Source organism: Melanotaenia boesemani, chromosome 20, assembly GCF_017639745.1.
Source record: "Melanotaenia boesemani isolate fMelBoe1 chromosome 20, fMelBoe1.pri, whole genome shotgun sequence".
NCBI lineage: Eukaryota > Metazoa > Chordata > Actinopteri > Atheriniformes > Melanotaeniidae > Melanotaenia > Melanotaenia boesemani.
This window is the reverse complement of record NC_055701.1, coordinates 10330550-10358497: the sequence shown is the minus strand read 5'-3', so window position 1 is coordinate 10358497 and position 27948 is coordinate 10330550. Positions and strand designations below refer to the sequence as shown.

At 41.2% G+C, this 27948-nt stretch overlaps 1 protein-coding gene across 5 annotated transcripts in view; it reads right to left on the bottom strand.

The window, feature by feature from the left end:
• The window catches only part of LOC121631535 (AT-rich interactive domain-containing protein 1B-like), a 190359-nt gene that overhangs the window by 15329 nt on the left and 147082 nt on the right, over positions 1-27948 (bottom strand). For 4 of the 5 annotated variants that reach the window (XM_041972534.1, XM_041972530.1, XM_041972531.1 and 1 more), the window contains exons 6-12: positions 21092-21178; positions 18180-18359; positions 10923-11244; positions 9811-9957; positions 4052-4176; positions 2706-2809; positions 171-350 (exon numbers count right to left, since the gene is read on the bottom strand). In XM_041972534.1, coding sequence (XP_041828468.1) covers positions 171-350; positions 2706-2809; positions 4052-4176; positions 9811-9957; positions 10923-11244; positions 18180-18359; positions 21092-21178 — 1145 coding nt within the window. The remainder of the gene's footprint in view (positions 1-170; positions 351-2705; positions 2810-4051; positions 4177-9810; positions 9958-10922; positions 11245-18179; positions 18360-21091; positions 21179-27948) is intronic. The other variant, XM_041972533.1, reaches the window with a different exon arrangement.

Below are 27948 nucleotides of genomic sequence, written 5' to 3'. Positions count from 1 at the left end.
ACTTTAGTTAAAAATCCTTTGGCTCAAGTAATTACAAAATAATCCCTCTGCTTATTCACAAACAGAAATTTATTTCAGTGTTTTGTTTTGGTGTTTGTGTTATTGTAAGTAAGAATATTAAGGAGTAATTAATATATTCATGTCAAATAAACATGTTTTCCAGTTCTTACAGGGCTGGAGGGAGTCTTGAGAGGCCATGGCGGGCTGCTGATGCTGTCGCTGTCATCTCCGTGGTAGGAGGACAGGCTGGCGGGGCTGGGTGATAGGGGGGACGGCACGGGCAGGGCTCCCCCTGGAGTGGCTGGCTGAGACACACTGCTGCTGTTATTGTTCATGTAACCGTCCTGTAGCTGCAGAATGGAGATAAATGATTTCAGGGGTTTGTACTTTTGACTATGGATTGCTTTTAGATGTCATTAGAAGACCAGCTCATAAAAGACGGTGCCTTCATTTAAAATCATTTAAACCAAATATTAAAACTGAAAATACCAATTGCATGTACATTCTCATGATATATTTGATGGTGCGACACATTTAAAAATGTTAGGGTGATTTAAGAATTATATTTATACCTTTATCAACTGAAATTTGCAAAGAATTGCAGTTTAACATCCTACCAAGGAAAGAAAAAAAACTTTGATAAACAAAGATCCATAAATGTTGAGGTCTTCTAATGTCCCAAGCTCATGTAGGATGGAGACCCCCCACTTAGGTAAAGTTGGTGATCTAAAACAAAATTTTAGATTTTATAGTGCTTGGAAATCATAACACATAGCAACGTCCTGGCTAAAGAAGACAACATATATCCAATTTGTTATTGGTGCAACATAAAAAAAAGAAGAAGAAGAAAAAAAAAACAGCCTAAAGTGTTTTAGGTGGTGCGTCAGTGCACGTGGGTGAGTTGCACATCTCTGAAGGCACTATTTATGCTGAACAAATATATATATATATTATTATTAGCAATATATTTTTTTTACAAAGAATGTTCTTGTTTTCTTCGTTTTTCTACAAAAGATGACCTTTTTTTTATATTAAAGTAAAAACGTGCCAACCATGCAGGAAAGATGTCTCAGTTTTTCTGCTTCTTAATAAATAAATAAAATAGCACTTTTTTATGTTATATTTTATCTTTGTGTTATTTATAAATATACGATTGAACTGATTTGCATAAAATTTGCATTGTTATTTTATTTGTATTAAATGCAGAAAACCAACTCTTCAGACAACAGGGTTTTTCAACAACTCATCTGCAAGACTGATTAAATAATGTGACCTACACAGTACGACACTTTCCAAATGGCATGTTATTGACATTAAAGACCTTTCTAAAGTGATTACGTACTCAATAATAATATCTCATGGTAATGCTTTTACTTCTATTCCTTAAGTTCTTTCCTCTACATTTGACCTGTTTTGTTGGTGTTTGCTGGAACTGCATGGACGAACGGGGAAGCAACAAATGAATTGACCATTAGGATTGATAAGGTTATCTGAATGTGAATGATTTCCTGGTTAAATAAAGGTTACACAATTGTAAAATACAAAGCTGATTTTTATATAATATGGCAAAAAACAAAGCTTCCTACCACTACACATATAACTGGGTCAAGATTTTCTTTCACATGATGCAAAAGTAAATGAAATGTGAGTCAGTGTGTGGCATGTTTTGTGCATATCTGTGCTAGTTTACGTGCTGCATGGTATGTATGTATTTGTCTTGGTAAGATATTTAACATGCATGAAGATCAGACTGATGCAGACTCTTCTTTGTGTAAATTACTCCACGTTAGCTTACATGCATGTGTGTTTAAGTGTGTTGCAGGATTCTTCACTGCTTCTTAACATGTGTGTGTGTTAAAGAGACTGGGAAAGAGGGAACAACAGCTTGACAAGTGCTTCTGGTCTGCGTACAGAATGCTCATGTCAGCAAAAACCTTATCTTTTTGCCCCTCTCTTTCCCTGTCTCTCTTTCTGAATCTCTAACTCGTTTTCTCTCTCTTGGCAGACAGATCATCTCTTTTGGGAGCACTGGGGGTCTATCTGGCTGCTCAGGCTGCCTTAAATAATTCAAAAGGCCCTACTACCGTAATCAGCAAAAGAAAAGGCAGGGATTTGGAGGGAAAAGATGTGTAGTGGTTGTGATGGAGGCATGTGCATGTGTGTTGAAGAGGGGTTATTAAGCAAAAACAAGGGAGAGGGGGTAGAAAAAGAGCAAAGAGCAGAGTTTTGTTGTTGCTGAGCCAAGCCGAGCTGCTGTTGTAGGTCAAAACGAGAAGTCAGCATTGTGTATTGAGACATGGGTGTGTGTGTGTGTGTGTGCCTGTGTTTATGCTCCGTATCTCTGTGCCGTGTTTGAATGCGTGTTGGTACATGTGTGTACTGCAGATGCCAAGCCCTCTCTTTCTCCCTGTGTTTCTCTCTTTATTGCAGCTCGAGCTGCCAAAACATCAGCAAGAAGAGAGTGCTGCGGGCAAAAACGAAGCGAGGAAAACATTATGAATGGTAAATGTTAAACAAATCATTAAATATGGTGAGAAAACAACAGAGAAAGAGCCCATTGTGCTGAGGCAGCATATGCTGATCAGATTTGGTTTGTTTCATTTAGACGATGAAACAGAACAAACAGAAAAAAAAAAAAAAAAAAACTCAAAGAAAAAAAGGGACCTGCAAACGAAAACATGAGGTGAAGATGGTTAAAGAAGTACCTTTGGCTTGTGCGGCTCATTGTTCGTGCCACTATCGTCTTTGACGTCCATCTTCTGTTTGCCATCTGGGCTCATTATGCCATCCCCTAAGAGTCCCGTGGCTCCTTCAACAGCAATAAAAAAACCATTTACTAAAAAAATAAAAAAAATAAAAAATAGGTGTGCAGAATTTTTCACAAAAACAATACTGAATAAAGAACATTAAATGAAGTAGAAGGGAAACTTGTGTTCTTGTTATAATAGCTGACATTGTTTTGAGTGAACCGTTGTTGAAGCAAACACAGGTTTATAGAGTCTGTATTAAAAAAAATACCTTCACAATAGGTATGCTAACACCGCTGCTGAACATACTTGTCATTTTTCTATTATGTTCTGTTCAATTTGTTTTAATGAGGCTCTCTTTGTTTGAGCTGCAAGCTGCTTGACAATGCATGCATAATGTCATAGACAAAGTCAGACAACATAGCAGAAATGTTATGTTCATTCTTTTTGTACTTGCAAGAATTCTCTAATCCTGTCCGTTCATGTCAAAAAGAACATTGAAAAAGAAAAGTTTGAAAAGGTTGCTTCTTTAGCAAAAAACAGAAAGGGAACTAGATATAGATTCCAATAAAAGCAAGCCAGCGCACCCTGAACCCAGCTGGATGCACATCCATGTTTTTACAAATTCAAAAAGGCCATTGGATGGAAGGTTAGCATTCAAGAAATGCTGGTGTGGTTTTATTAGAAGAAGATGAAATTAGATCCTTAAGACTTCTTTTCATACTATCAGCTGCATATTTCTTAGAAACACAAAGAAGAGGTTTTTAGATACAAGGTTCACTTCTTTATCTCTCTGTAAGTGTGCTAAAGAACATTTAGTAAATTAATTGTATTTTTCAGTGTTGAGAATCCTTTTTTTTAATTTTTTTTTATTTTGCATCAGTATAGCAGGGTGAATAGCTGAAAGGAAAACATGTGCACCACAATGATCTTTGGTTAATAAAGGTCCAGCCCTACTGATAAATCAGAGAATGTAAAAAGAAAATGCCTGATTTCTTCTTTACTTTGGGTGGCACACTATATTTAACACAGACAGCTGTGATTCAGGTTCTCCTTCATTTTATTGATATTTATTCTGCAGATTTTAACATGGGACATGTCCAACAAAGGAGATCAAAACCTCGTTTCTTTAAATATCTGTTGAAAATGCTTTAGAATAAAAAGAAATATCATTGAACTTGATAGGTATCTGCATTTATACTATCAATGAACATCTCTTCTTGCTTCTTGTATTTTGTCTGTTAAAACCAACCACTATATAGACAACACACATCATTTCACAACATAGGCTTTAGTTAAGATACCTGAAGATGGAATATTGTAGCCTGGACCTTGTGTGTTGCTTGTGACTGAACTATTGCTGCCCGTTGAAGCATTATAGGGGACAGTGCTTGCTTGGCTGACACCAGGGCCTTGGTAGTTGCCTTGCCTACCACAGACAGAGGAGAAAAACATTAGCAGATCTAGTAGACATAGATGCTGTTAGACCCAAAATATAATAACAGGCTGTGGTGAGAAGCTGGTAACAACAGAAGCTGCAGTGGAAGAAAAGTCACATAATCACATAGATGATACTTAGCAGTCTGTTTCCTTTACTGCTGTAGTAAAAACTGAACTGTATGTGTATCTGAAAGTCAGTCTAAAAAAACACAACATATCCCTAATCAAACAAACAGCTCTTCTGAAAGCCTAAAGATGAGCATGAAGCATCAAAAAAGAAAGAATCTCATCTTCGCTGCAAACAACTCCCCCCCTCATCCCCAATTCCCTTTTCTCCTTCACTTCCTCTCTCTACTTATCCCACAAGTCATAATTTAACTAATTAAGGTGTGCTTTTGGAGAGGATCATGTTATTTGTTGCCATGGTGACAGCAGAAATCAATGCCGCTCAACTCAGTCTCCTCACTTAGCCTCCCCTCTCTATCTGAGGTGGTTCATCAAATGGTGTTGCAGGTGACATCCGAGGGGCTTATCTGCAACCTGCTGAATACTAGTCGTCATGTGTGCATGTGTGTGTGACTGAAGGCAGAATATGGCAGTGTATGACAGGCAGGCCAAGCCAGTGACACAAGGGCTGAATGGGAACACTGTGTTTGTAACAATTTGGTCCATATCCTGCTGACTCAAGATTATCTCCTGGACAACCATGTCGAAAAAGACTGGGAGATAAAAAAAAGAGAGCTCAGAAAGTCACACGGAAGCAATGGCGAATGTAAAGGATGTGAACAGGACAGGACACAAGGGGGAGTATCTGGCGCAAGATGCAGAGCTCTTTCTGTGGACGAAAAGAAAAAGGCTATCTGGATTTACATGTCAGTCAATTCTCTCTTAACTGGCATCTTTCTCTCTTTCAGACACTCACACAGACACATAATGTAATACCTCCTGTTGGAACCGATACACATTGCCTGAGAGAAGGGATTGGCTTGGTAAACCTCCCCATAATCTCATCTCACAGATGTAATTAGTCATAGAGCACGGCTGATGATACATATGTAATCCCTCTATGGGGGCTGAGGTGCACAGGGGAGCTCCATGGCAAAGAAACAAGCACACCAAATCCATGCTTATCTGGCCCCATTTTCCTATAATGGGGGGGAATATAGTCTCCTTCGTTTGCTGCCTACACGTTCCCTAAAAAGCTCTGTGTGAGTCAAGACACAGAAATAAATTTACCTTTTGATTTTTTATCTTTTCAAGTAAGTAAAAATAAAAAATAATAAAAAAAAAGAAAATTCTGTGTGCAAACTCCCAGCCTGGAGAATAAGTTTATAGATGCTGAATACCTTTGCTCAATCACACTGTAAAAAAGGGCCCTTTACAGTCTTAAGCAATATAAGCAGAAGTTCGAGTGTGAATGCCTAAAAAAACCAAATCAATATCAACAACAGTAGTTGGTGGTGTTTGACTGTGGCGCTCTCCCATTATGACTAATTCATGTCATAAAAAAGCCCATTAGAAAGCACTTGATGGAGGCACCGCACAGCGTTTAATCACACTTAATATATGCATGTGCTGCTATCAGGGCTGCGGGGGGAGGCAGAGGGGGTGAGGAGGGGGATGGCACAGCACATTCATCTTGCTCTTGGGCACCTTTGCGCTAGCAAAAAAAAAAAAAGAAGAGTATCCTGTTGCCGCAGAGAGCGAAACAGTGAGTGAGGAAGAAGAGGGGAAAGAGGATAGAGGGAGGGAAATAAGGCAAGAAGAAGCCTGAGTGGTGGGTGAATGAGTCCCTGTTGGACCAACTAAAAAGTGGGGGGGGCACTCAGCTTGCGGCCCCTTAGCAGGAGGTAATCGCTGTTCCATGACAATGAGCTGAAAGAACTCTCACTCCAACACACAGTAAGAAATATGGAAACATCCACGTGAACCCTTGACCGGCCAGTTCACAGTCAACTTGTTGTCCAGGCGTGGCCAGAAGGAGGAAGAGGAGAGAAAAAAGTTCACTGGAAAAGAAAGATTTAAATTTTTTTTCTGAGAAGGGAAATTACTGTAATTTTATGAAGATGTAGACTGATTTAGATTCTTTTGTTGGGTCTGTCCAGCTTCAATAAAGATCTTTAAAATGCATCCAAACACAAAACCTGCTTTCTTTTTCCTTAATTCCCCACAAACACACACACACACACACACCCACACACAGCCGTGTTGTTTCTTTTGATATTCTGTCCACATGTGTGAAGGGCATCAGAGAAGGCCACTGTTAAACCACAGGCAGAGTGCATGTGTGTGTCGAAGAGTGTTTGAGCGTGTCCTTGTGTTTGCACGCTGGGTGGGTGCCGTTGCCAAGGGGATGCCATGGTTACGAGGTGCCAGCCAACCAGCTGACGGTTTCTCTCTAGAAGTGGCAGCGGCTTTGTCCTTCATTCGTGGTGACAGGCCATGCCGATGCCTCCCAGTGCTGCTAACTGGACGAGACAGCCGAAGCGCTGGGACTGCAGGACCATGTGACGGCTGAGAGGCCCTCCGTATCGATCCCTCTGCCTGCTGCGTGTTTAGGTGTGTGTGTGTGTGTGTGTGAAGGAATAGTAAGAGAAAAATGGATGGAGTGGATCGGCTGGAGGCTATGAATTATATATGGACCCAATCTGTTCTCAGGGCAGCTTGCGCTCATTGCTCCTCCAAACTCCTGACTCAACTTGCCATGCACACTCACACACAAGCACACGGTACTGAGGGTAGACCAGAATAAACCCAATACAAAAAAATAAAAGGACAGCTTTTAACATATTAAATCCAGAGAAAAGCTACTTCTCCCTCCCCTCACTCCAAACATCAAACAGCTCAGGATGGATGGATGGAGCAGAAGCCATTTATTTTGCCCATCTAATGAAAGCAGAGCGCTTCGCAGCGCTGCCAAGACTGCGAGCGACAAAGCGCCACAGGCAGCATCTCCCGTTCTTGACATTCAAGCGCTGCTCTTATTTATTTAGCAAATTTACTTACTAAGGAGGTCAGAAATGAATTATTTGGCGAGGATTTGCCTGGGAGCACTCTCCTCTCCTCTCTTCTTCCCTCATCCAACATTTTTCTCCCTTCAATTTCCTTTTTATTTATGGCTCATTTTTTTTCCCGAGCTTTGCTCTTCTTCAACTAAGTGCTTATTTTTACGACAGCTCGCCTGTTCCTATAGCTCCAGGAACTTTTTGTAGAGTGTCGCCGGCAGCGTTGGAAAGTCATTTGAAAAGCCAATTCCATCCTCAGAAGCTGCTGCCAAGAAAAGCTTATACCTTTTAATACTTTGTGTTCTCCTCTCTTTTCCAGAAAAGATAAAAAAAAATCCTTCAACATCTGTCTCCAGCCCCTAAAAAATCTTGTGATTCACCTTTCTCCCAGACAAACATACAATTTCCTCTGCCTTTACATTGTCCATGTAATTTAAACACATCAGACTGATTCCAAGCAGCTGCCTAAACGCACAAAAATCTGCTTTTTATGACATTTTATCCTGAAAATCAGCCCAATTACCAGTTCGACCGGTTTAGACATTAGATGTATTTAAAAGGAATTTCCAATTTCACAGAGTATATTGCTGGAATACCAATGCAATGATGAAAAAGATGTTCTGAGACTTTATAAGAAAATAAACACCAGGACCTTTTTTTTTTAACACGCTCCACCAACCACATCAAACTGACTAACCAATAAAAGTGGGACATTTGTTTCGGATTCCAGTCCTCCAGTGGGGGAGAAACTCTGAGATGGCTCAGAGGAAAAAAACAAAAGACAAAACTAAAAAAAAAACAAAAAAAACACTCCATACCCCACACCTAATGAAGATTTAATCTCAGCCCACGCCTGCAGCCATGGGATTCCAGAAGTGGTCCTCCTCTGTTCATTTAGAATACTTTTCACTCATTATAATGAAGTCAGAGTGAGTCTACAAGTAAATCAGGTGTGTGTGTGTGAGTTAGGAAAGGATGGAGATGAGAGGCAGAAAAGCAGAGGGTGATTGGTAGGGATGAAGAGAAGGAATGTGCAGAAGAAAAAGAAGGAAAAGAAACAGCTTAGCACGTGATACCGCTGCTAACTAACTAGCTCTGATATGGAAGGTTGGTAGCGGGCGGCTGCAGCAGCCTGCGTTGACTCATCAAAGGGCAAAAACAGACACATGCACTGTGACTAACAAGTTGTTTCTCTGACAGAGAAGAAGTAAGTCTGAATGTTTCACAATGTTGCACTGGAGCACAAACGGGGCGCTGGAGCCTTTAACTGCAGGTTTTTCGGAGGCCAATTTTCTCCTGATCTCCCTCAGATGTTCTAAAGTGGGATCTAAGGAAGAAAAACATAACAAGGCTGTGTTGGAGACAGCAAAGAACAAAAAGCAAATTGGAAGGAAGAAAGGCTGAGCGAGATAAAACAGTCTGGGTAGGATAACAGAGCAGCACGGAGACGAAGAGGGCAAAACAGTTGGGAGAGTTGGTAAAAAGAGTGAAACAGGTGGGAGGAGAGAGAGAGGAAAAGCATACGGGAAAGGATGAAAGGAGGAGAATGAGCGACAGCGGACAACAGTGAGGGTGCAAAAAAACAAAACAAAACAAAAGTCCATGAAATTAGTCTGCAAGAATACTAAATAAATAAAGTAGGTGGCTGAAGTAGGACAACTTAGTCAAACACTGATTTGCTTTGGCATGCATTTGTTTCATCTAGTGAACACATATTTTTTTTTACACTAGCTAGCTTATAGAAGTCTTCTGTTATTCTAAAGATCACAGTATTTGCTTGTTTTTTCTTGATTGTACTGAGGCGATACTGTGGTCTGAATAAACAGAGTAACAAAGTTTGAATGCAGCCATTAGAGAATGAAAAAAAAAGATTTTGAACAGAAGTTCAAAAGAAAAAAACATCAGCAAACCAGAGTTTTTGCTTCCAGTGTGAGGTAAGAACAACATGTTACGGCTGAACACCAAAGAATGAGATAAAACAACAAACAAAGCAACAGATGACATGAATCAAAATTAATCACTTTTAATCTAGATTGTAAACAGAGTAAGAACTGGAGCGAGGAAGCTCTCTCCTCCAGCAGCACCGTGATGACCGCCACCTCTCTGGCGTCTTGGCAAACGTGAGGAAATAAGAAAAGACTGACAGGCGGCCTGATTGGTCCCAGCAGTGAGGATCATGTCATGCCACTTCTTATTGACAGCCAAGCCTTCTCTTAATGGCTTGTCTAGCATTTGCATCACTGCATGTGCACATAAGTGTGTGTATGTAGCATCGGACCCCGTGATGCACTTAATTAATCACAAATACTGTGAGGCACTTCTCAACCCTTAGACACACACTTGTTGTGTCACAAAGTGTGCATCATCTCAAATTATATTAGTGTGTGCGTGCATGCATGATACTCATGGTGCCATTAGAGTGACTAAGAGAAGCCTGTTATGACACTGATGACTACATTGATGATGGCATAGTGTTAACAGTGATGACTCCCCTGTTTTCCATCACGGGAGCTTTTCGTGATTACAATATTTTTGTTTTGCTTAAAGAATTGCAGTTAAATTTAGTCATGTGACACAACAACACTCACATACAAACACAACACATGTTGCACACCTACCTATGTTGCTGTGAATGTGAAGGTGGCAAAATGGGAGTATGGTAAGTTCTGGGTGGAGATGAAGGTGGTGGACAGGTGAAGGAAGAATGGGGCCAGTGGGTGGAAGTGGGCTGCATGTAGGCTTGTGACCTAGCATATGGAGGCAGCCTGCAGACCGCCAAGAAAAAGACATATTTTTATCTTAAACATTGTAACTGGCTCAGTATCTTAAGTTGGACAAATCTAGGAAAGCGCTAACATACTGGATTTTAATCTGCCATGTCAGCCTGCAGAACACTTGTGAAACTGCTCCCATGATGCATTGTTAGAAAAAACATGCACGGTTATGAGGAAGTGGGGAAATTCATCCTTCCTCTTAGGCGACAGCCATGTTTTCACAAGTTCCCCTGGCAGGGTTCAGCAAAAGTTTACTGCCCACACAATCCCATAACAAAACCCCTGTCTCCAGCACCATGAGTCCTCATACAGTCAGAGCTGCAACCCTGATGGAAACATAATAACCCTTAACTCATACACAGCTATTGCATCAAAGTGCTTTGCAATTGTGTGAAGGTGCTCAGCATCACCTCCGCCTCTGGTGTTTTCACAGTTAAAACTGAGGTTTGCTTTTTCTTCTTTTAGGTTTTGACAATACTGTATTCATACCACACTGCCTTCTCACAAGCCAATATGTCTGGCTGAGCCAGATATAAAAATGTCAAGCACTTTATGAGATATGTGGAAAAAAATTACATAAGGCAGATCTATAGACAGCTCACGGGAGAATGGAAGCCCTGAGAGCAAAAAAATCAACAAAATTCACAAAAAAGTCACTTAGCAGACAGTGATGTAGACAGAGATGGTTACTGGGCCCCAATCTCAGCAGATATCATGAATGATGCATTTCTGTTATAAAGTTATACTTTTTTGTTATTTTTGCTAGCATAATTATGAGTAGCAAGTTCATATGTGCACACTTTATTGCATGCACATTTGCACTACCAGTCAGAGATATTGGACATACTTCCCCATTAGATTTAATGAGCCAGAATGAAGCAGAGAAATATGTTGATCTTTTAAAAAACACAAAATTTCCAAAAGAATTTAGACCTCAGTCCTTGGTGCACTCCTACCTGTTGTGAACTGAGTTGACAGATGGCGGCATGCTAGCTGCTGCTGTTTCATGGGCCTTGCGGTTTGAGCTACCCAAAGATGGAGGACCCATTCCTGGCCCGGCTGGCTGCGACATGCTTGGTGAAATGGGACCCATGGACGGGTAGAGTCTGTTCTGGCTGCCTGGGCCCTGGCTGCGTCCTCCAGGTATGGGCTGTCCGGCCCCCTGACCGTGCATTGGACTGGTAGCGTTTATCCCCAGACTGTTAGTCATGCCAGACCCCGGACCACTGTAGCTGGTACTGGCTGTCCCAGTGAAGTTAGAGGGCCGAGGGTAGTTACCTGGAAAGAAATGACACATGAATCAGCTAGAATAAATTAATCTTACAGAGACTGCATCTGTGACTTCTAAAATGACTTCTGAGTAATATAGTAGATGCATGTGGGTTTGATAAATCAGCTCATTGAAGAGAAATGGAGTGTGCTTGTCAGCTTCTACAGTTAGAGCTACAACAATGACACATACAACAATTTCATCCATCTCGAAAATAACACTGTGTCAGATGAGAAGTGAGGAAAATGTAAAGAGCGGAACTAAATTCTCATTCATGACCTCTACAAAATACAGTGAATGCAGGGAAAAAACTATTTAGGGTGTGTTTCTGGTGACATATTTTACTGCTGCAGGTTCCTGGATAGCCCTGGGAACAATTGCCAAGATTAAGGCTGACTTTGTGAAACACTTGAGAGGAGCTCTAATCTGCAGTAAATGCTTTCTTGCTGCCCTGGAGTGCCACATGACCATGATGCCAGAAGCTTTCCTAAGGCACACTTAAACCCCTCAATTTTGGCTTTAAAAGCCCAGCTCCACTCCAACCTTAATGCAAGCTGAAAGAGAATCACCATGCTGTCAAAGACAACATGTACATACATTCAGGCACTTTAGAAGACACCTACTGTATATGTGAGTGTACACACCCCCGCTCAGAGAGCATATAACATTATTCCCTCTGCAGGCGATATCCCCCTCCCTGGGACAAATCCCCTGAAAAATAGAAATGGAAAATGTGGCATCCTCCATTGTAAAGGGGGCTATTTATTTTGATTTGATTAAGGGTGCTTTAGTAGGGCCTCACTGCTTAATCCCCTGAGAATATGTCTGGAAAAGGGGATCAAGTCCCTTTAAAACCTGAAGGCTTTTCTGCACACTCAAACGAGGGAAAGTTAAATGACAGTATTCCGCACGAAGGGGCGGGTGGGGTGTGTGGGGGGGTATGGGCTGTGACTCTGAAAATGGAAATGGCTTCCCAGTGTCCTCGAGCTGCTTCAGCGAAGACACTTTCCACATAACACAAGCCTCCAAGCCCAACAGAGAGAAGCAGCAGGGATGAGGACGGAAACAGAGGAGGACAAGACAGAAATTGAGGGGGGATCCCACCCCCATCAACCCCCCCCCCCAAGATAGGATTTAAATTGAATCAAAATAAACGTCTTTCCCATAAAAGTCAGCAACTCGGCTTGAATTTGTCCAGACATTGTGATGAAATCTACTGTGGAGAGATGGGGAAGGGAAAAAAAGAAGCGGATTATTTCTGGGGAGGCTTTGGAGAGTTGGTGAGCTGAGTACAGCTGACACCTGTCAAGGGTTTTGGGCTATAATAGGGAAGCATTCAGGAAGAAAGGATGTCTGCTAACGAACACAGGAGGATATGTAGGGTTCACTGTACATGTGTGTATAAGTGTGTGTCTGCTCCACTGTGTGAATGGATATATAATACTTTGGAGTCCTTGTAACCACTGAATGACACATTTCCATACTTTTTCTATTCATAAGCAACTGCTTGCAACACTGTGGAAAATCCTGGGAACATTGCTTATAGCCTCTGTACTCTCAGCTCAGCTGGATGGCCTGCTGCAGATGAACAAGGCCCCAGACCTCTCTCAGCCGCCTTTGGACAGCTGTTGAGGCCCCTGGCAGCCTGCCATGCATTCTCAATTGCCTGGGTGGACACTTTGTGGCTTTTGGCCACTGACTGAGTCTCCAGCACACCTCCCAGGGTGCTGTTTATGTCATACAGTCCCATTTGGACAATCTGCATGTCTTTTCCGCATTTTAGTGAATCGGCCAAAGCCCCAAAAGTTCCAAAAGTGGGACTGGGTGTCTGGAACTTTCCATGAGTGCATGTTTGTCATACTTTCTTGGGGTAGTAAGATGCTGGGCCAAGCCTCACAAAAGAGACTAAAAAATGTGTCAGGAAGTAAACATTCAGGACTGAAAGAACTACCATGCAAAATGCTCTGGTTCTTGGCTGGGATTACCCTGGCAGAAGGAAAGACAGAGTAGTTGTGGGATAGGGTTAATGCAAAGCTTTCCAATGAGAGTCTAACTTTGTCCTGACAAGAATGATTCACTTCCTGTAGGACTGGTGCTACGCCAGAGTGCTTCTCAAGGACAGCTAGGGTCCTAACCCACTTTGTAAAATGACTGAGAGCTCAGGTGTTTTCATAAGAGCTTTCTATGACTTTGGAGATTCACATCACATCAGATGAAGAAACTGGATATTTTCTGATGTAAAATCTAAATTCCAGTCTAATGCAAAAAATGTATTCTAAAAATTTATACATAAAAAGATTAAATGAGAATATGTATCATCTTAAGAATACATCCAGACCCGAATGACTTTAAGATAAGCTCCATCTGGAAATAAATATGAAGTTATGCATCTTTTCAAAGATGCAGCAGTGACCTTGGATGAGGACTTTTGAATTCTACTGATGTTCCAACAAGCACTCACAGTGTAAAGTATGAGCAGTGTACATGCAAAAGTGTGTATGTTTCCTACTCTGGAAACAAATCAGGGAGGGACATGAGGAAAAACATGACAAGGAGGTTGTCATTTTTATTCGCACCTTCTTGTGTCCTTGTAGCTCAGTCTTGGTTTCTTGCCTGCTTCTTGGCAATCTGTGCCTTTGGGGAGTTTTGGTGATATTTATAGCGTGATGGAGAGGAGGAGATGGAAAGGGAGAGCTCACGGTGCTTCGTTCTCAATTACATGGAAATTCTTGGCACGGTCATGCATTTGGCGGCGGCTATATCCTGCACTGAGTTTAATCCCTGCAGTCCCGCAGGAGAGCTGGAGTGTGACCGAGCAGATTACCGTCTACTGCTTCCTCAGCAGGCTGGACCATCCAGCACTAACAGCCGGAGCAGTCACTCTCCCATCTACGGTAGAGTAAGGTATGATGGTGCAGCAATGTGCCCTCTGGACTTGTGAAGTTCATCAATAAGGAGTGGAACGCAGATTACATGGCTACATGCTTGAGCTGGCAAGGACAGGAATGCGTGCAGGCTGTCTGTGTCCACATGTGGGAAGAAATTAATAATATTTTTCTTTGTTCACATTTTATTGGATTTGTAGAAGTGGGCAAAAAAAGTGCAAATGAATATAAATGTAATGACATTCATTTTATCCTGTTAACCTATATGATCAGTTTAATAAGATTTTAGCAGCTCAAATCATTTATATTTATTAAGGCAAATACACATAATTTCCACAGACAAAACTAAGTTCTTAAAAAAACAAAACAAAAACAAAAAAAACTTACTTTAAGATTTGCGATTTATTGCAAGTTTCTGGAATAGATTTTTTTTTTTTTTTTTTTTTTTTTGCAGTTTCTCTTCTTGCCTGAGGCCCCACATCCTCTCCCAGCTACCTCATCATCCTCCCTGGCAGGGCTTCTGAGCCTGAGCAGAGCTGGGATGCACCTTGGGGCTGCTGAGCTCCACACTGTCAATTTCCTCCAAAGACTCCACTCCCTCCCCTAGGCAATGGCTTGAGTCATGGGTTTTCTTTTCTTTTTTTTGGGGGGGGGGGGGGATTACACTGTGGCTCCGGCTAGGCACCATGGCTTAAAAGTCCTGTCTGTAGCATGGTCATTACCAGCAGAGGGCTGAACCCCCTCGAGGTGGGTATGTGGTGGAGCTATGAAATGGGTGGGAGAGAAAGCAGTGCTGAGACAGGCTCCAAATCTCTTTCCTGTAATGGTATAACATCCTCCTCCCCCGTCTGTGTGTCCACTGTTCTCAACAAGCCGGCTCTGAACCATGTCCAAGTGCATGTCTTAAAAACAGCTGTTGGAATCCAAAGAAGAGCCCCATATCAACACAAACTGAAGGAGATCAGTTTAACTTCACATGAGGGGGCTTTCAAGGGACAGTCATAAATATTTAGCAGCTTAAATCATTTTTGGGATCACTGAACCGTTCTGTAAATGCAAAAGTTCTTATTAAAACGTTGAGAGCTTTAATTACAGACTAACATTTTCATGGACTGCAGAAAACAACGAAAAATATAAAGTATTGTTTGTAAAAAGACTCCTGTAGTCTGGCAAAGCGTGTGTAGTTGCACAAGCTGCAGTACAGTTGTTTACCATTAATAAAAGGGCAGCATCATAGCATTTAAAGTTACAGAACACCAGACTCTTTTTATGTCCTTTGTTGAGCTAAAAGCAGTCTTGCCATGTGTGGCATTGTGAAAATTGTTATATCACAAGCTATACACAGAAACACAACCTAAAACTCTCCCCACGCAAGACAAGCCAAGAAAAACAGCAGAACAGAGTTCAGGGACTTGGAGTGAGTTTCTGTGCCGGCTAATTTGTTCGTGCACTGGGGAGAGGGAAGGGAAGCAGATGGAGCTGTCATTAAGAACAATGACCAGCAGCTGTCTGCCCTGTTCACCCCACACAGGCCATTGACCTGGCGCTGACTATGTCCTGGAGTCCCTGTGAATCCTGAAGATTAGAACGAGAATGGAGTTTATAACAAGGTAAAGAAATCGGCAGCACTGAAATGGATGGTTGAACTTGTGTCAACTCTTGCCAGAAAAACTATATCCACATCAGTCATGTGGAGGCACACAATCCCGAGTCAGTTGAGACTTTAATATATGCTGTATATTATACATATGAAAATGATGGAAACAGTATAATTCTGCTTTTTACCTGGAGAAACACTTGAATACTCTAAAAATGAAGATTCGGTGGAATTCCTGAACTGTATTCATTTATTACTACAACAATTTGAACTACATTTGTTTTCAAGCACTTTAAAGTGCCTTATAATAGTTAAGTACTATGATGAAAGCAAATAATAAATGTAAGTGGGAAACATCACAAGCGTGCAGGACGAAGGCCAAGGTTCCCCACCACTGGCCAAGCTCCTTTTTTATTAAAAAAGGTAAAAAAAAAAGGCTGTTACAATAGTCTAAATGAGATTAAATAAAAGCATGGGTAACCACGTCTAGCTCTATTTTAGACAGAAGTGAAGGAATTAAAGGTTAAGTTCAGGTAGGCATACTAGGCTTGAATGTCTGCTACTGGGTTTCAATCAGTTTGTATAAATGTGTGTACTTATGTGTGTAGCTCTAGTAAAAGCACTTTTCTTCACCAGTACAGCTACTCATGCACCAGATTGAAGATATTTGATGCCTTGCTGTCTAACCTAGCTTATTATAGAAAGGAGTCTGTTGCAAGTTTATTATTTTTGATTCAGATTATACAAAAAGATGTAGAATGTACACTGTATGGATGTGAGGAAGAGACAGCAACCCTGAGCTGCTCTGTTTCTGATGGGAACATCACTCCTGTCATCCAACTGAGATGTCACGCTCATCTGCCTTCAGAGATCCTTCCAGGCTAGTCCGCCTCTGCTTGCTTAATTTTTCTATTTCTCTTTGCTTACTGGGCTGTCAGCCCAGCCAAAGTCACATTAGGAGATAAGAGTGGGAGGAGAGGGGAGACCAAATACCAAATGCATTAGAGCTATTAATCAACATTAACAAATGCGAAAAGAGAGGCTGCAAATTTAAGAAAACACACACGCGGACGGGCACATTCATCAAGGTGACACATTAAAATACACATTCACCCCCCCCCCCCCAAAAAAAAAAAAATACCACAATGTTTCATCTGGTCTGTCGCCAAAGGCAAGAAAGGAAGTACAACAGCAGATGTCAACGTTTGTTGGATAGCCAGGAGTTGCATGTTGGAGAAACAAGCGGGCGGAGAAAGCTTAATTATAGAGAACGATCCAGATTTTTTTTTTAATTTCCTGGAAGGCAACCGTTTTGTATTCTTGTTTTTTAAGTATCAGAAAAAGTCTAGACTGTCCAATTGGCCTAAACTTCACTTGCTTGAGAGGAATCGTGACTTTTTCAAGAACAAAAATACACTTAAACTGAGTGACTACAACAAACATGACTACTAGAAATTTCCTAAGTTTTGCTACTTGATTTAGCATCAAGGGGAATGTAAGAAAATCCTCATTTAGATGACGTAGGGATGAATTTCTCAATTTTGCAGTTAGCAACCACACAGAATACACTACAATGTGTTTCAGAAGAACATGGACTCAAAACAAACAATGGTTGGTAATGTCAAAGCATTACTCAGCCAATGGAGATCATCAGTCAGCGGATAAACCCCCTGACATGTCAGTCGGCCTTGTCACTCTTGAGCTACCTCATAATCATATCATGAGGAGGGCCAAGAGGTCCAGCCAGGGTTCAAGTGTCGCATGAATATTCAGAGTCACATTGGTTTTTAATGTCCACTGTGAGACTCATCACACAAGAGGAAAGAAGACTGTATGTGCCTCTGTATGTGTGTGTGTGTGTGTGTGTGTATGCACATTTAAAAGACTTTGGCTGGAAGAAAAGTAGAAAAAACCCTGGAAATATCTTTCAAAATGAGTCTCTTTATATTCGTAATTATCAACCTTTCTTTGACGCCAGTGACATTGCTGTCAAGGCCCAGAGTTTCTGTGAGAGGGGGAGCAAGAGTCTTTTCCCATCTCAAGCTAAGTTCCTCTACAACCCCTCTGAGTACATACTTATCTTCCCAACATGACTGGTCAGTAAGTCGAAGCTGCTCCACAAACACGATGTCAGGTAGAAATCAACACAGGGGCATAAATATAGACGTTTATAGACTTTTATCTTGTCTCATGGGTTTTAAGAAGATGGTCTACTCATTTAAATTCTTCAGTAAGTGTGCTAATGAATGAGCACATTAGCTTTTAATCAGCGACTACACTATTCCTGGAAGCCTTTAGTAATGTCTGATACATATAACTCACATTCTATGATTGTGTTTAAGTTAACTTGTAAATCACTTAATACTTCATTATTCTAACCATTTTAAGAAGTATGCAAGTTCTCTTGAGTTAAATTGCTTTGTTTTTGCCACAATGTACATTTGAGAAAATAAGTTCTCACCTTGGTGTCCATACTGCGATCCCTGATGTCCATAGGGACCTGTGGGGCCACTCTGGGAGTACGGACCAATACCAGAATACAATGAACCTCCAGTGGATGGGTGTGGGGACACAGGAGGGCCAGACTGTGGCGAGGCAAACTGGGAGCCAGACTGGTTCCTTTGCATGTTGGACATAAATCCTAAAAAAAAAAAAAAAAAAAAAAAAAAAGACAGAAAAGCCAAGAGAGATCTTCATTGATGGCTGGAGCTATGAAATCAGAGTCTGAATGAGAGACTGAACAAGGCTGAATGTTGTCCAGCAACAATCAGTGCTATCTATTTAACTTCTTTATGTAAGAAGGTCATATTTTGATCAAAGCCTTGATCCTTTACTTCCACAGGAGCTCTTGTTACTCCTAGGTATGCTTTGCTGAGTAGAACAGCATGAACTGGGTATTAGCTGAAGTGTACAAGATGGCATGTAAAGGGAACCCTCAGCACAAATAAACAAACACAGAGAGCATTTAGTGACAGGTATTGCTGACAAAAGCCAAGGTTAAGCACACACTTGGCCTCAAATACGTATATAGCTGCAAAAGCTGAGTGTGCATCCAAAAGAGTGGGTTATGCTTGAGTTAAAACATGCGCTCCACTCTCCACAGAAAAGCCGGTGATTTGACCATGGCTACTGTGTTATTCTAAGCTGTCCTGTCAATAGATGTGTCAAAGCCTCTCAGGCCCAAACTCAGCTGCACCATTCAAATTGACATTTGGAGCGATCCTCGCCTGGGCTTCACACTTTCAAGCTGCGTCGTTCGTTTTTAAAACCCACAGAAAGGTCTCCCAATCCACCACAAATGGGAAAGGTCGCTGGACGGCCATTGAGGAAAAAGAGAGGCATGTGTGGGTGTGGAAATGTGTATGTGAGTGATTAGGTGTAAATGGATTGAGTCTGCTTCGCTGTAAACTTAGATAGCTATCCACTTTGTTGAATGAGCGTGCACAGGCAGACTCTTTAGCGAGTTTGGGGTTTGGGAAAAAGATGCAAAGTGCAAGCTGACACTTGTGTAATTCCTTGTTTCTGCTGTGAGAGCGGGAGAAGATGTGAGGAAAAGGGAGGGAGGTGGAAGTTTTAAAATGCTGTTTACTATATGGTTGTGTGCACATACATGCTTGTACATATTTGTGTTTCTGAGTGTGTGGGGGAGATAAAGAAAGAGCAATAAATGCTCTGTGTGTGTGTTTGTGTGTGAAGCAAAGAGATGAGGGCCAAGACAGAAAGGCAGGCAGTGAGAGAGAAAAGTGTGTGTGGGAGGGAAAGACAGTGCAACGGAGGGAAAGAGCGATTGGGGCCTGAAAGTGCTTAGGCTGCGAGTGCTGGGTTTAAGGAGCGAGGACATTATTGTAATGTTTTGCTTCCATTAGGGTAAGGGGATTCTGGGAGAGGAGAAAAAAATGCAGTGTGTAATACCGCACTTTAAATTGCCTGGAAAATGGATGGGGAGAGGAACATTGTGCAGACAGTGCTAAAAGCAAATAACACATTCAAGGATTTTTCTCTCTCTCTGCTTCGTTCCCCCTCTACACACGCACACACACACACACACACACAAACCTTTTTCTCTTTCTGGAAAAGCGAATGAAGCTCTCAGCCGGACAACAACAGGCAGGCGGCAAAGCACGCGAGAGAAAATGGGGAGGGGTGTGTGTGAGGGGGGGGGGCATTCAGTGGATTTATGGAAATAAAGAGTATAGAGAGGCTCTTTGGGAGGCCAGCACTTGACCAAAGTGGGGCATATGTGTAGAGGAGGAAGAGAAAAGGGGTGGGTTCGGGGGGGGGGGGTTAATCCTAGCAAAGAAAACAGCAATATTACAGCCAACCCTGTTAGCAGTACTGAGCTCTTCTGGACTGGGCTGGGGAAAGCAGCATTAAATCTCTGATTTGATTTCATCATGTTGGAGATAACCTTTTTACAGTGCCTCACACTCTCCCTCCATCTTCATCTATCCTTTCCCTCCATCTCTCTGATGTTAGCTGCTCTATGCAGGGAAGAACCATAACACTCCTTCCATCAGGGATACTTCACAGTCTTTCAGGCTTTTTGCAGCATGTTGATGCATATTTTTCATATGAGTATTTCTGCTGTTACAAGATTGGAGAAGTGGTCATAACTGCTGGAAATGACTTCCAGTGGGTTAGCCTTCATGTAACAATGAGTTGTGGACAAAGCTGAATTAAACAGAGTTCGAGAGAAATTTACTGAATGTTAATTGTCACATTTTTACCAAACCAAAACTTTTCCAATACAATGAAGATGAAAAAACAGAAAATATATGGCTAAGACTTTGCGTCTTTTTGTTTGTGCGCTGCTAAACTGCAACTATCAGTTGATTTTTTTAAAGGTAAAGTTTACTGGTGTACTGTCACAAAGGCAGTGTGGTTCTTGTTGAACTTGTTTCACCGATTCGGTGAAGTCAAATAATCTGTTTACATCTGTATATGTGTCCACATACTGACTAAAAAATAATCTCTCATTACAGCCACTTTTATTCTTTGTGCTTTGCTAACATGCCACCTCTGTTAACGCTTCGCTTCACCCTCTAATCTTCATGCACCCCTTGCTGTTGTGGCATGTAAAGAAACAAACTTTTTACATTTGAGTTTTTAGTCTTAGTGATGAACAATGTTGATTTTTTTTCCCCCTGAACCTATTTATGTGCAATACAAAGCCTGCAGTGTGTGCACTGGGTCTTCTGAGAATATGTGTGCAAGTTTTACTAAAACAACAACAACAACAACAACAACAAAAAAACTCATAAAAACACACATGCACTTCAAACTTTTCCTTGTAGACTCTCAGCCTTCTGTATTTTTCATGCAAGGACACAGAATACTTGCTTTCGGTCATCATTCACATAAACATTAACATACCCCTCTCCTGAGCCACAGGTGAGGGAGTGATTGGCGGGTGGGCTCCATCTGGTCCATTTCCAGAGCTCTGCGGGGCCATGGTGGAACCTGAGAGCAACATGAAGTCAGATTCAGGTTCATGTGACACACATGCTATGGTAACAATCCAAACCTTGAAACAGAAGTCATCTCATAAAAAAAAAAAAAAAAAAAAAAAAAATGTTTTGCATAAATTCCCTTATTTTTTAGAAAGTGAGGTCAACAGAAAATGCATTTATATTTGGTTTCCATCTGATTGCCTTAAAAAATAGAAGAAAATGACACAAAACCAATGTAAACAATCAGCCCCCTGAAGGACCTTTTTTGTTTTCTTCTCTGCAATTCTTTCAATGGCACAAAAATCACTTGGCTCAAAAATTATCCTGTCATTTCAGCGAGAAAAGAAAAATAAAGGCTTTGTTTTGAAGGTTTGATGGCAAATTTAGCCTTTACAGACACAGAAACTCTAAAGTTGATTTTGGTTCACTATTAGCTAAATGACAAATCCACTTCCAGAGGACATATCAAGTCATTGGACCTGATGCCACTTTCTTGTGTAAGCATTAAAACCCGTGCAACCCCCTTTAGAAAACCAGAGTCATTTCAGGATCATTGATTAGGTGGTTGTGCAGGTCTTTGGGCTGCACCTGTTCCATTGAAATCCAATAGTGAGTTGAGGGTCTGATTAGGACAATGGCAGACAGAGACTATGGTGGATTGATTTGGCCTGGAGGAAGGAGAGAGATGGCAAATTAACCTTTTATCTTTGGATTTGGACAGAAGACAATGAGGAAGGAAAGGACATGAGGATTTCAGACTGTGCTTCTCGTACATGTTGGTAGTTTATATGGAAGTTTTGCTGTTAAATAATTAAATAAAACTTAAATGAAATGCATAAAGCCTAGGCATGAAGGAAATACATAAGTACAGTAACTGCAGTAGTTCAAAAAGTACAGTATGTGTTTCAACTTGGAATATGTGGCCAAAATAACTGTCATGTAGCACAGTTAGAGCTTTGTTGCTACAGTTTCTTTAAAACCCAACGAATATAAAGTCTGTTACTACAGAGGAAATAATTCACATTATTCAGTCATATAGCACAATGTGTGCTACTTCACTAAGTGCGTGCACATATATGTGTATGTGATGTGTCTGTCCACACCAGCAGTAATACATGACTGGAGGTGACACACTCTCCACATAAACAAACCCAATTAAGTCAACATAATTGCTTTGCATAAAAATGCATAAACAACATTTCCATCCACCCCGCCGCCTACTCACACTCCAGCACGCACGCACACGTAACATGCACAGACGTAAAAGTAATTGCACAAACAAGTGTAAATAAACACACCAAAGCACACAAGGATGCACACATAAGAGCACAGAGGCACATAAGATACGTACTGAAACTGTCACATACACATAAACACACACAAAGACCCCCCCTCCCGCCTCACACTTGAATAGATCCAGCGGCGCTGCTTCAAAGAGAGAATATTCGATTAGTTAGTCTGTCACCATGTTGCAGGAGGGAATGGGAAACATTAGTATGCAAATGCTGAAGCAACTCTGAGATAACACCAGAAACACTGGCTACGTGTTTTCATGTGCACCTCTACCAACGCTGGGAAAAAAATTCCGATTCAAAGCTAAATGTAATATTCTGTTACAAGTCTGCATTAAAAAAGTTAGGTTTAAAAATATATAATGATGCCAAATGACTTTAGTTTTTTATATATGTATACATATGTGTGTGCTCATGTGTTCTGCTGCAGTGTGTTAACACTCTTTTGCAGTGTTACTGTGATGTGTTTGTGTGTCTAACTGGAGAAGCCTTGAGCTTGTTGTAAAGGGTCATGGCCACTTGTTGCCACAGGGACAAATTTAGCTACATCCCAGGTTCATACGGGGAAGAAGGGAGGATGAAGGATGCCAGCAGCGGTGTGCTGAACCCTTAAACTATGGAAATCGACCCGACGATAACGGCTAGCCTGTGTGTGTGTATGTGAGTGTGTTTGGGAATATATGCCAGGCACCCGCTTTGCTGTCAGGCTCTGTTTGCTTGGATGTTAGTGGCAGCAGTTTGTACTGAGTGAGTGCCACTGTGGAGGCAGAAATAAGGAACAGTGCCCTCCATGCCCCACTACTCCATCTACATACTCATGTAAACTGTCACAAGTGATAAAACTACTGCAAAGAAGGGTGTGTAAGGTACAGAGATCAAGAAAGAAAACAGGGAAAGGGAAGAAACAGATAACTTATCTGAGGAAAAAAATGAAATAGTATAGCAGAGAACATCAGAGCGTCATCATTCCTCCCTTCACTGCACTACCAATTACTATCCAAACAAAGCCTCTTCTCTCATTTTATTCTCTTCCCTTTCTCCCTTGCCTCTATCCTCTCCTCTTTTCTCTTCTCTATAATTTTTAACAAGATGCCATTAAATAATTACGTCCAAATAAAACAAACAAGCTCCACAGTGAGTCCTGGCACTTTTAATCCACACCATTAATAATTCATAGGCAGGATCTCTGACGTGTATTTCTTCTTCATGTGCTGCTGGGAGAGAGGAGAGTGCTAAATGTCAGCAGGAGCTGACTGTATACCTTTCTCTGAGCACAGAAAAATTGTCTTTCCCAGCTATGAATAGAAATGTAAAACAAACAAATGGTATAGAAATGCTTTCCACCATTCAGGGGCCAGATGCAAAAAATTGTATGAAGATCCACGGTTTATCTGTGCGGCAGGAATGTGCACACACTCTCTTTTCATTTTCTTTTTATATAATTAACAAAGCCATGTTTATACATGAATGTTTTAATATGAATCTAAATCATCAATAACTTTACCTGTGAACGCAAGCCTGATTTCCACTCCCACATTTAGGCTCAAATACGGTTTGCACAAGTTGTTGACCACTAACTCTTGAAGTGGAGAAAAAGAAAGTAGATTCTCTAGTCATATTACTTAACAAAAACAAAGGTAAAATGCTGAAAAGTGTGTGGAAACCAAAGAACGCGCTCACAGCTTTCATAGGAATTAAGATGGTTAGTAGTATCTAGAAGCAGCTAATCAAATGTACTTGATTAACTGATCATCCGCAAGTGCAATCATCTCTATCAAAGACATTTTAACATCAGCAAAGAAACAAGTGTTGCTGCCAATCAGTCTGGGAAGAGCTATGCAGCCATTTTCAAACTATTTTGAGTCCATCATTCTACAGTAAGAAAGATTATTATTATTATTCAATCTTCCCAGGAGTGGACATCTACATCATGACAAAGCAAGCAAAAAATCAAAAAAAAAAAAAAAAAAAATGGACTAAAAAGGCTTTTTTAAGTCAAACCCTTCATGGGCCATCCTTACATACAACCACTAAGCATGACTGAATTGTTCCACATAGCTTCACAATTAAAAAAATAAGTATAGTCTGGATTAACTTGCAGTTTTGTCTGCAATGTTTTTATGTTAAATTGTGTACTTTTGCCTTAATTTTAATTGCCACTGAATCAGGCTTGCATCAGTACACATGAGGTACTACAGACAAATTTTAGTTTTTTTTTTTTTTTGCTTTTTTAGTGATGTATGATTTTATGTAAATTAATATTTTGCGTCAAAATCCTCTTTTTCTGCCTCTCCAGTAATGCTAGTGTTCCTGCATGTACTTTCAATTAGCACTTATAACAGCAAGTGGTGTCACAATATATTGTTGTCCTGCTCTTTTCCTTCACCCTGCATCTTTATTTCCTGTTTACAATTTACACCTTTGCAAAAAGCCAGTTATGCACATATATATTAATCATTTAAATATGCACAAGCACTGCCGTTCTCTTTAATATATATTCAGACAATTTAATTAATTACAGTCAAATCATATTTTCTAATTAGACATTTGTCCTTGACACTGACTTGTTGGACTTGTTGCATTGATCAAAGTTGAGAATTCATTGCGTTTTTTGAGATAGTGTTCCTCGCTAAAAAGCCAATACACATTTCAAATTCTTCTTCCACGAGGACCATCAAGGCAACCCTGTGTCTCCTTTGAAGAGCGGGAGCATAGTCTTTGAAGCTTTTTTTCATCACCGTTTCAAACGCAAATGCTGGCGAAGTTCAAAGTCGAGGGAGACCACTTGTGGCCATATTCCTGTTTTGTTTCAGGGCCCTGGAAGTATAAGGCTTAAAAGCTACTGTGTAAACGTGTAATTCTGTGTATCTGTGCAAATTATGTTGATGAAGAAAAGTCAATCGGATTTCGAATGATACGGCTTATGAATTGCTTCTGAACAGGCATGCAGGATGGTGTTAGCTTGTGTGTTTGTACATACTTACAAAAGTATGAAAATAAACATGTATACTAGTGACAGTGATGTTATTACGCATACACACACACACACACTAACTTATACACACTTTCTAAGCATTTCCCACAAAAACAGACCCTCTGGAGCAATGAGGGCCATTTTGGATAAAGTGAGGTAAGTGTGTTGCGTACTAATAAACTGGCATAGAAGACAGAGAAAAGGCTGCTTCAGCACCATCTCCTAATACAACCCTTAGGCTATAAATGTGCACACACCTGCACCACCCAACAAACACACACGCCAAGGTAATGCCCCCTATTTGCCGTGTCTTTAGGGGGAAGAGGCAGATAAACAGCGGGCTCCAACAACGGTGGCTTAGATCTCAATGGGTGCGAGTCAATGCTTCTCCAAGCCGGGGGCTAATGCCAGTTAACTCTTCCTATGGGGGATGAACACAGGCCTGCAGTGGCTCGCAAAACAAGCGCTCTCCCAAGATCCTCATTACTTCCAACGCTGAGTAGCAACTGTAAGTAAAGCAAAAGTGCAGTTTAAGCTAAAACAGAAGGAGAGGGAGCGAAGGAGCGAGAGAAAGCAAGTAAATAGGTGCTGGGGAGGGAAAATAATTGCACACTGTGCTCCGGTTAAGGTTTTCCAGTCGGACTGAGTTGGAATGGGATTTCTCTAAATGGCTAACACAGCAAGCAGGTGCCTTTTTCCTTCCCCTATTTTAGTCGGCAGTGTGCTTTGTGAATATACTGCCTGCGGGGAGGGCATTTTGCTGTTTTACTTCGAACACGAGCAGCCATCAAGAGAAGGTGAGTTAGAGGAATGTGGGAAATGAGGGGGAAGAGTTTGGATGGTGGTGGTGTGTGCTTGGGAGAAGACAAAAAGGAGGACACAAGTAAAGAAAAAGAGCTGGAGGAAAGATGTGGAGAAATGAGAAGGAGGCACAGAGGCAGAGACGTGGATGGAAAATTCAGCCTTGTTCCTCGGTGGGAGGCCTGGAACGCAGCAACGCTCTGAGCAAAGAAAGCAGAGACAAACAGAGATGGGGAGGAGAGGGTGGGGACGAGGGAACGTGAGACACAAGAGAGAACATAAGAGAAAGCAAGAACGATAAAAATAATGGGAGAAAAGAGAGAGGGACAGGGACAGCCAGAGGCAGTGTTCCCACCATGCAGCCTCTTAGGGAGTGGTGTGACAAGAAACTCGTCCAGTTGCACACAGCCAACACTGCATAAAACACTCACACACTCCCACCCTCTGCCACTGCTTTCTTGTTTAAACTTTCACCAGAAGCATTGGAAAAACTCGAGTTTTAGTTGAACATCCCTGTGGCGTTTTCTCTTTTTTTCTTTGGTAAAAAAAAATGCTTTTTTTTTTCTTCCTTGTCGTCGTCGAGGAAGTCTTTACTGACATTGTTTTCAAAACGGCCTCATTTAAGAAAGTAATTTCCGACTCCTTCAGGGCATCTGAGCTTGACCTCTGTGTGCAGGGTGGAAAAAGAGCAGCACCAAAACACTTGCTTTTTTTGTTTGTTTGCTTTTTAGTATGGTTCTCATTACCATAATAGGAATAGATTTTGTTTTTTATTTTATTTTATTTTATTTTTTTTTTTACAAAAACTGAATGCAAACCACGGGCTAAGCTGGAGGATGATGTAAAGGAAAGAAAATATGAAGCTGCTTGGAAAAGATTCGTTTAAGGAAGGACCCTTTAGCTAACAAGCAGGACAGCCTTGTCTCTCTTCCACTTGCCCTGACCTTTCTGTCCTTTTCTAGGCCCCGGAAGCTCTTGAAGCGAAGCGGAGATAAACAGCTTAAACTCTCCCGAGCACTCGCCCGCAAGCTCCAATCACCTTATTAGAAGAAAATAAAAATTTCGGAAGAGGAGTGAGAAATGGAAGAGGTAGAAGATGATAAGGGAGGAGGGGAGCAGGCTTGCACTGTTAACTGGACCTCTGAGGACTTTGGTGGAAATGAGAAAAGAGACAAAGAATGAGAAAAAAACAGACAGAGGAACAGAGAGTATTTGTGATCTTCTGCAGCAGACAGAGCGAGCTGGGCAATGGAGGAGTAAGGATGTGCTCTGTGTCAATTAGTGGCTGCACAAGGTGGAAAAAAATGCAGTTTGGCCTTCAAAGGCAGCAAAACACAGATACAAATATGTCAGCTCAGACAGGTGGAAATGTCTCCTAAAGCATTGATCTGAAAATTTGCTTTTTGTATAATTTCAGTCAAGTTGAATGTGTCTGAAACAAACAACGTGAATAATATGGTAATAGAGGCATAAATCTATAACTCATTGCCTAAGTGATTAAAAATGTCAGCTATTTTGACAAAACAGGGAGGGCCTCCTTTCTTGATTTTAGCCATACTGACTGAAATGTCTCTGTGCAGTATCTAAAATAACTGGGGGGAAAAAAAAGGAAAAGAAAACACCCAGCAGTCCCGGCCACTTGCCTAATACTGAACCACAGACTGATGTGTAGTCCTCCAAAATCCCCAAAAAAGCACTTAAACATAGAAGATG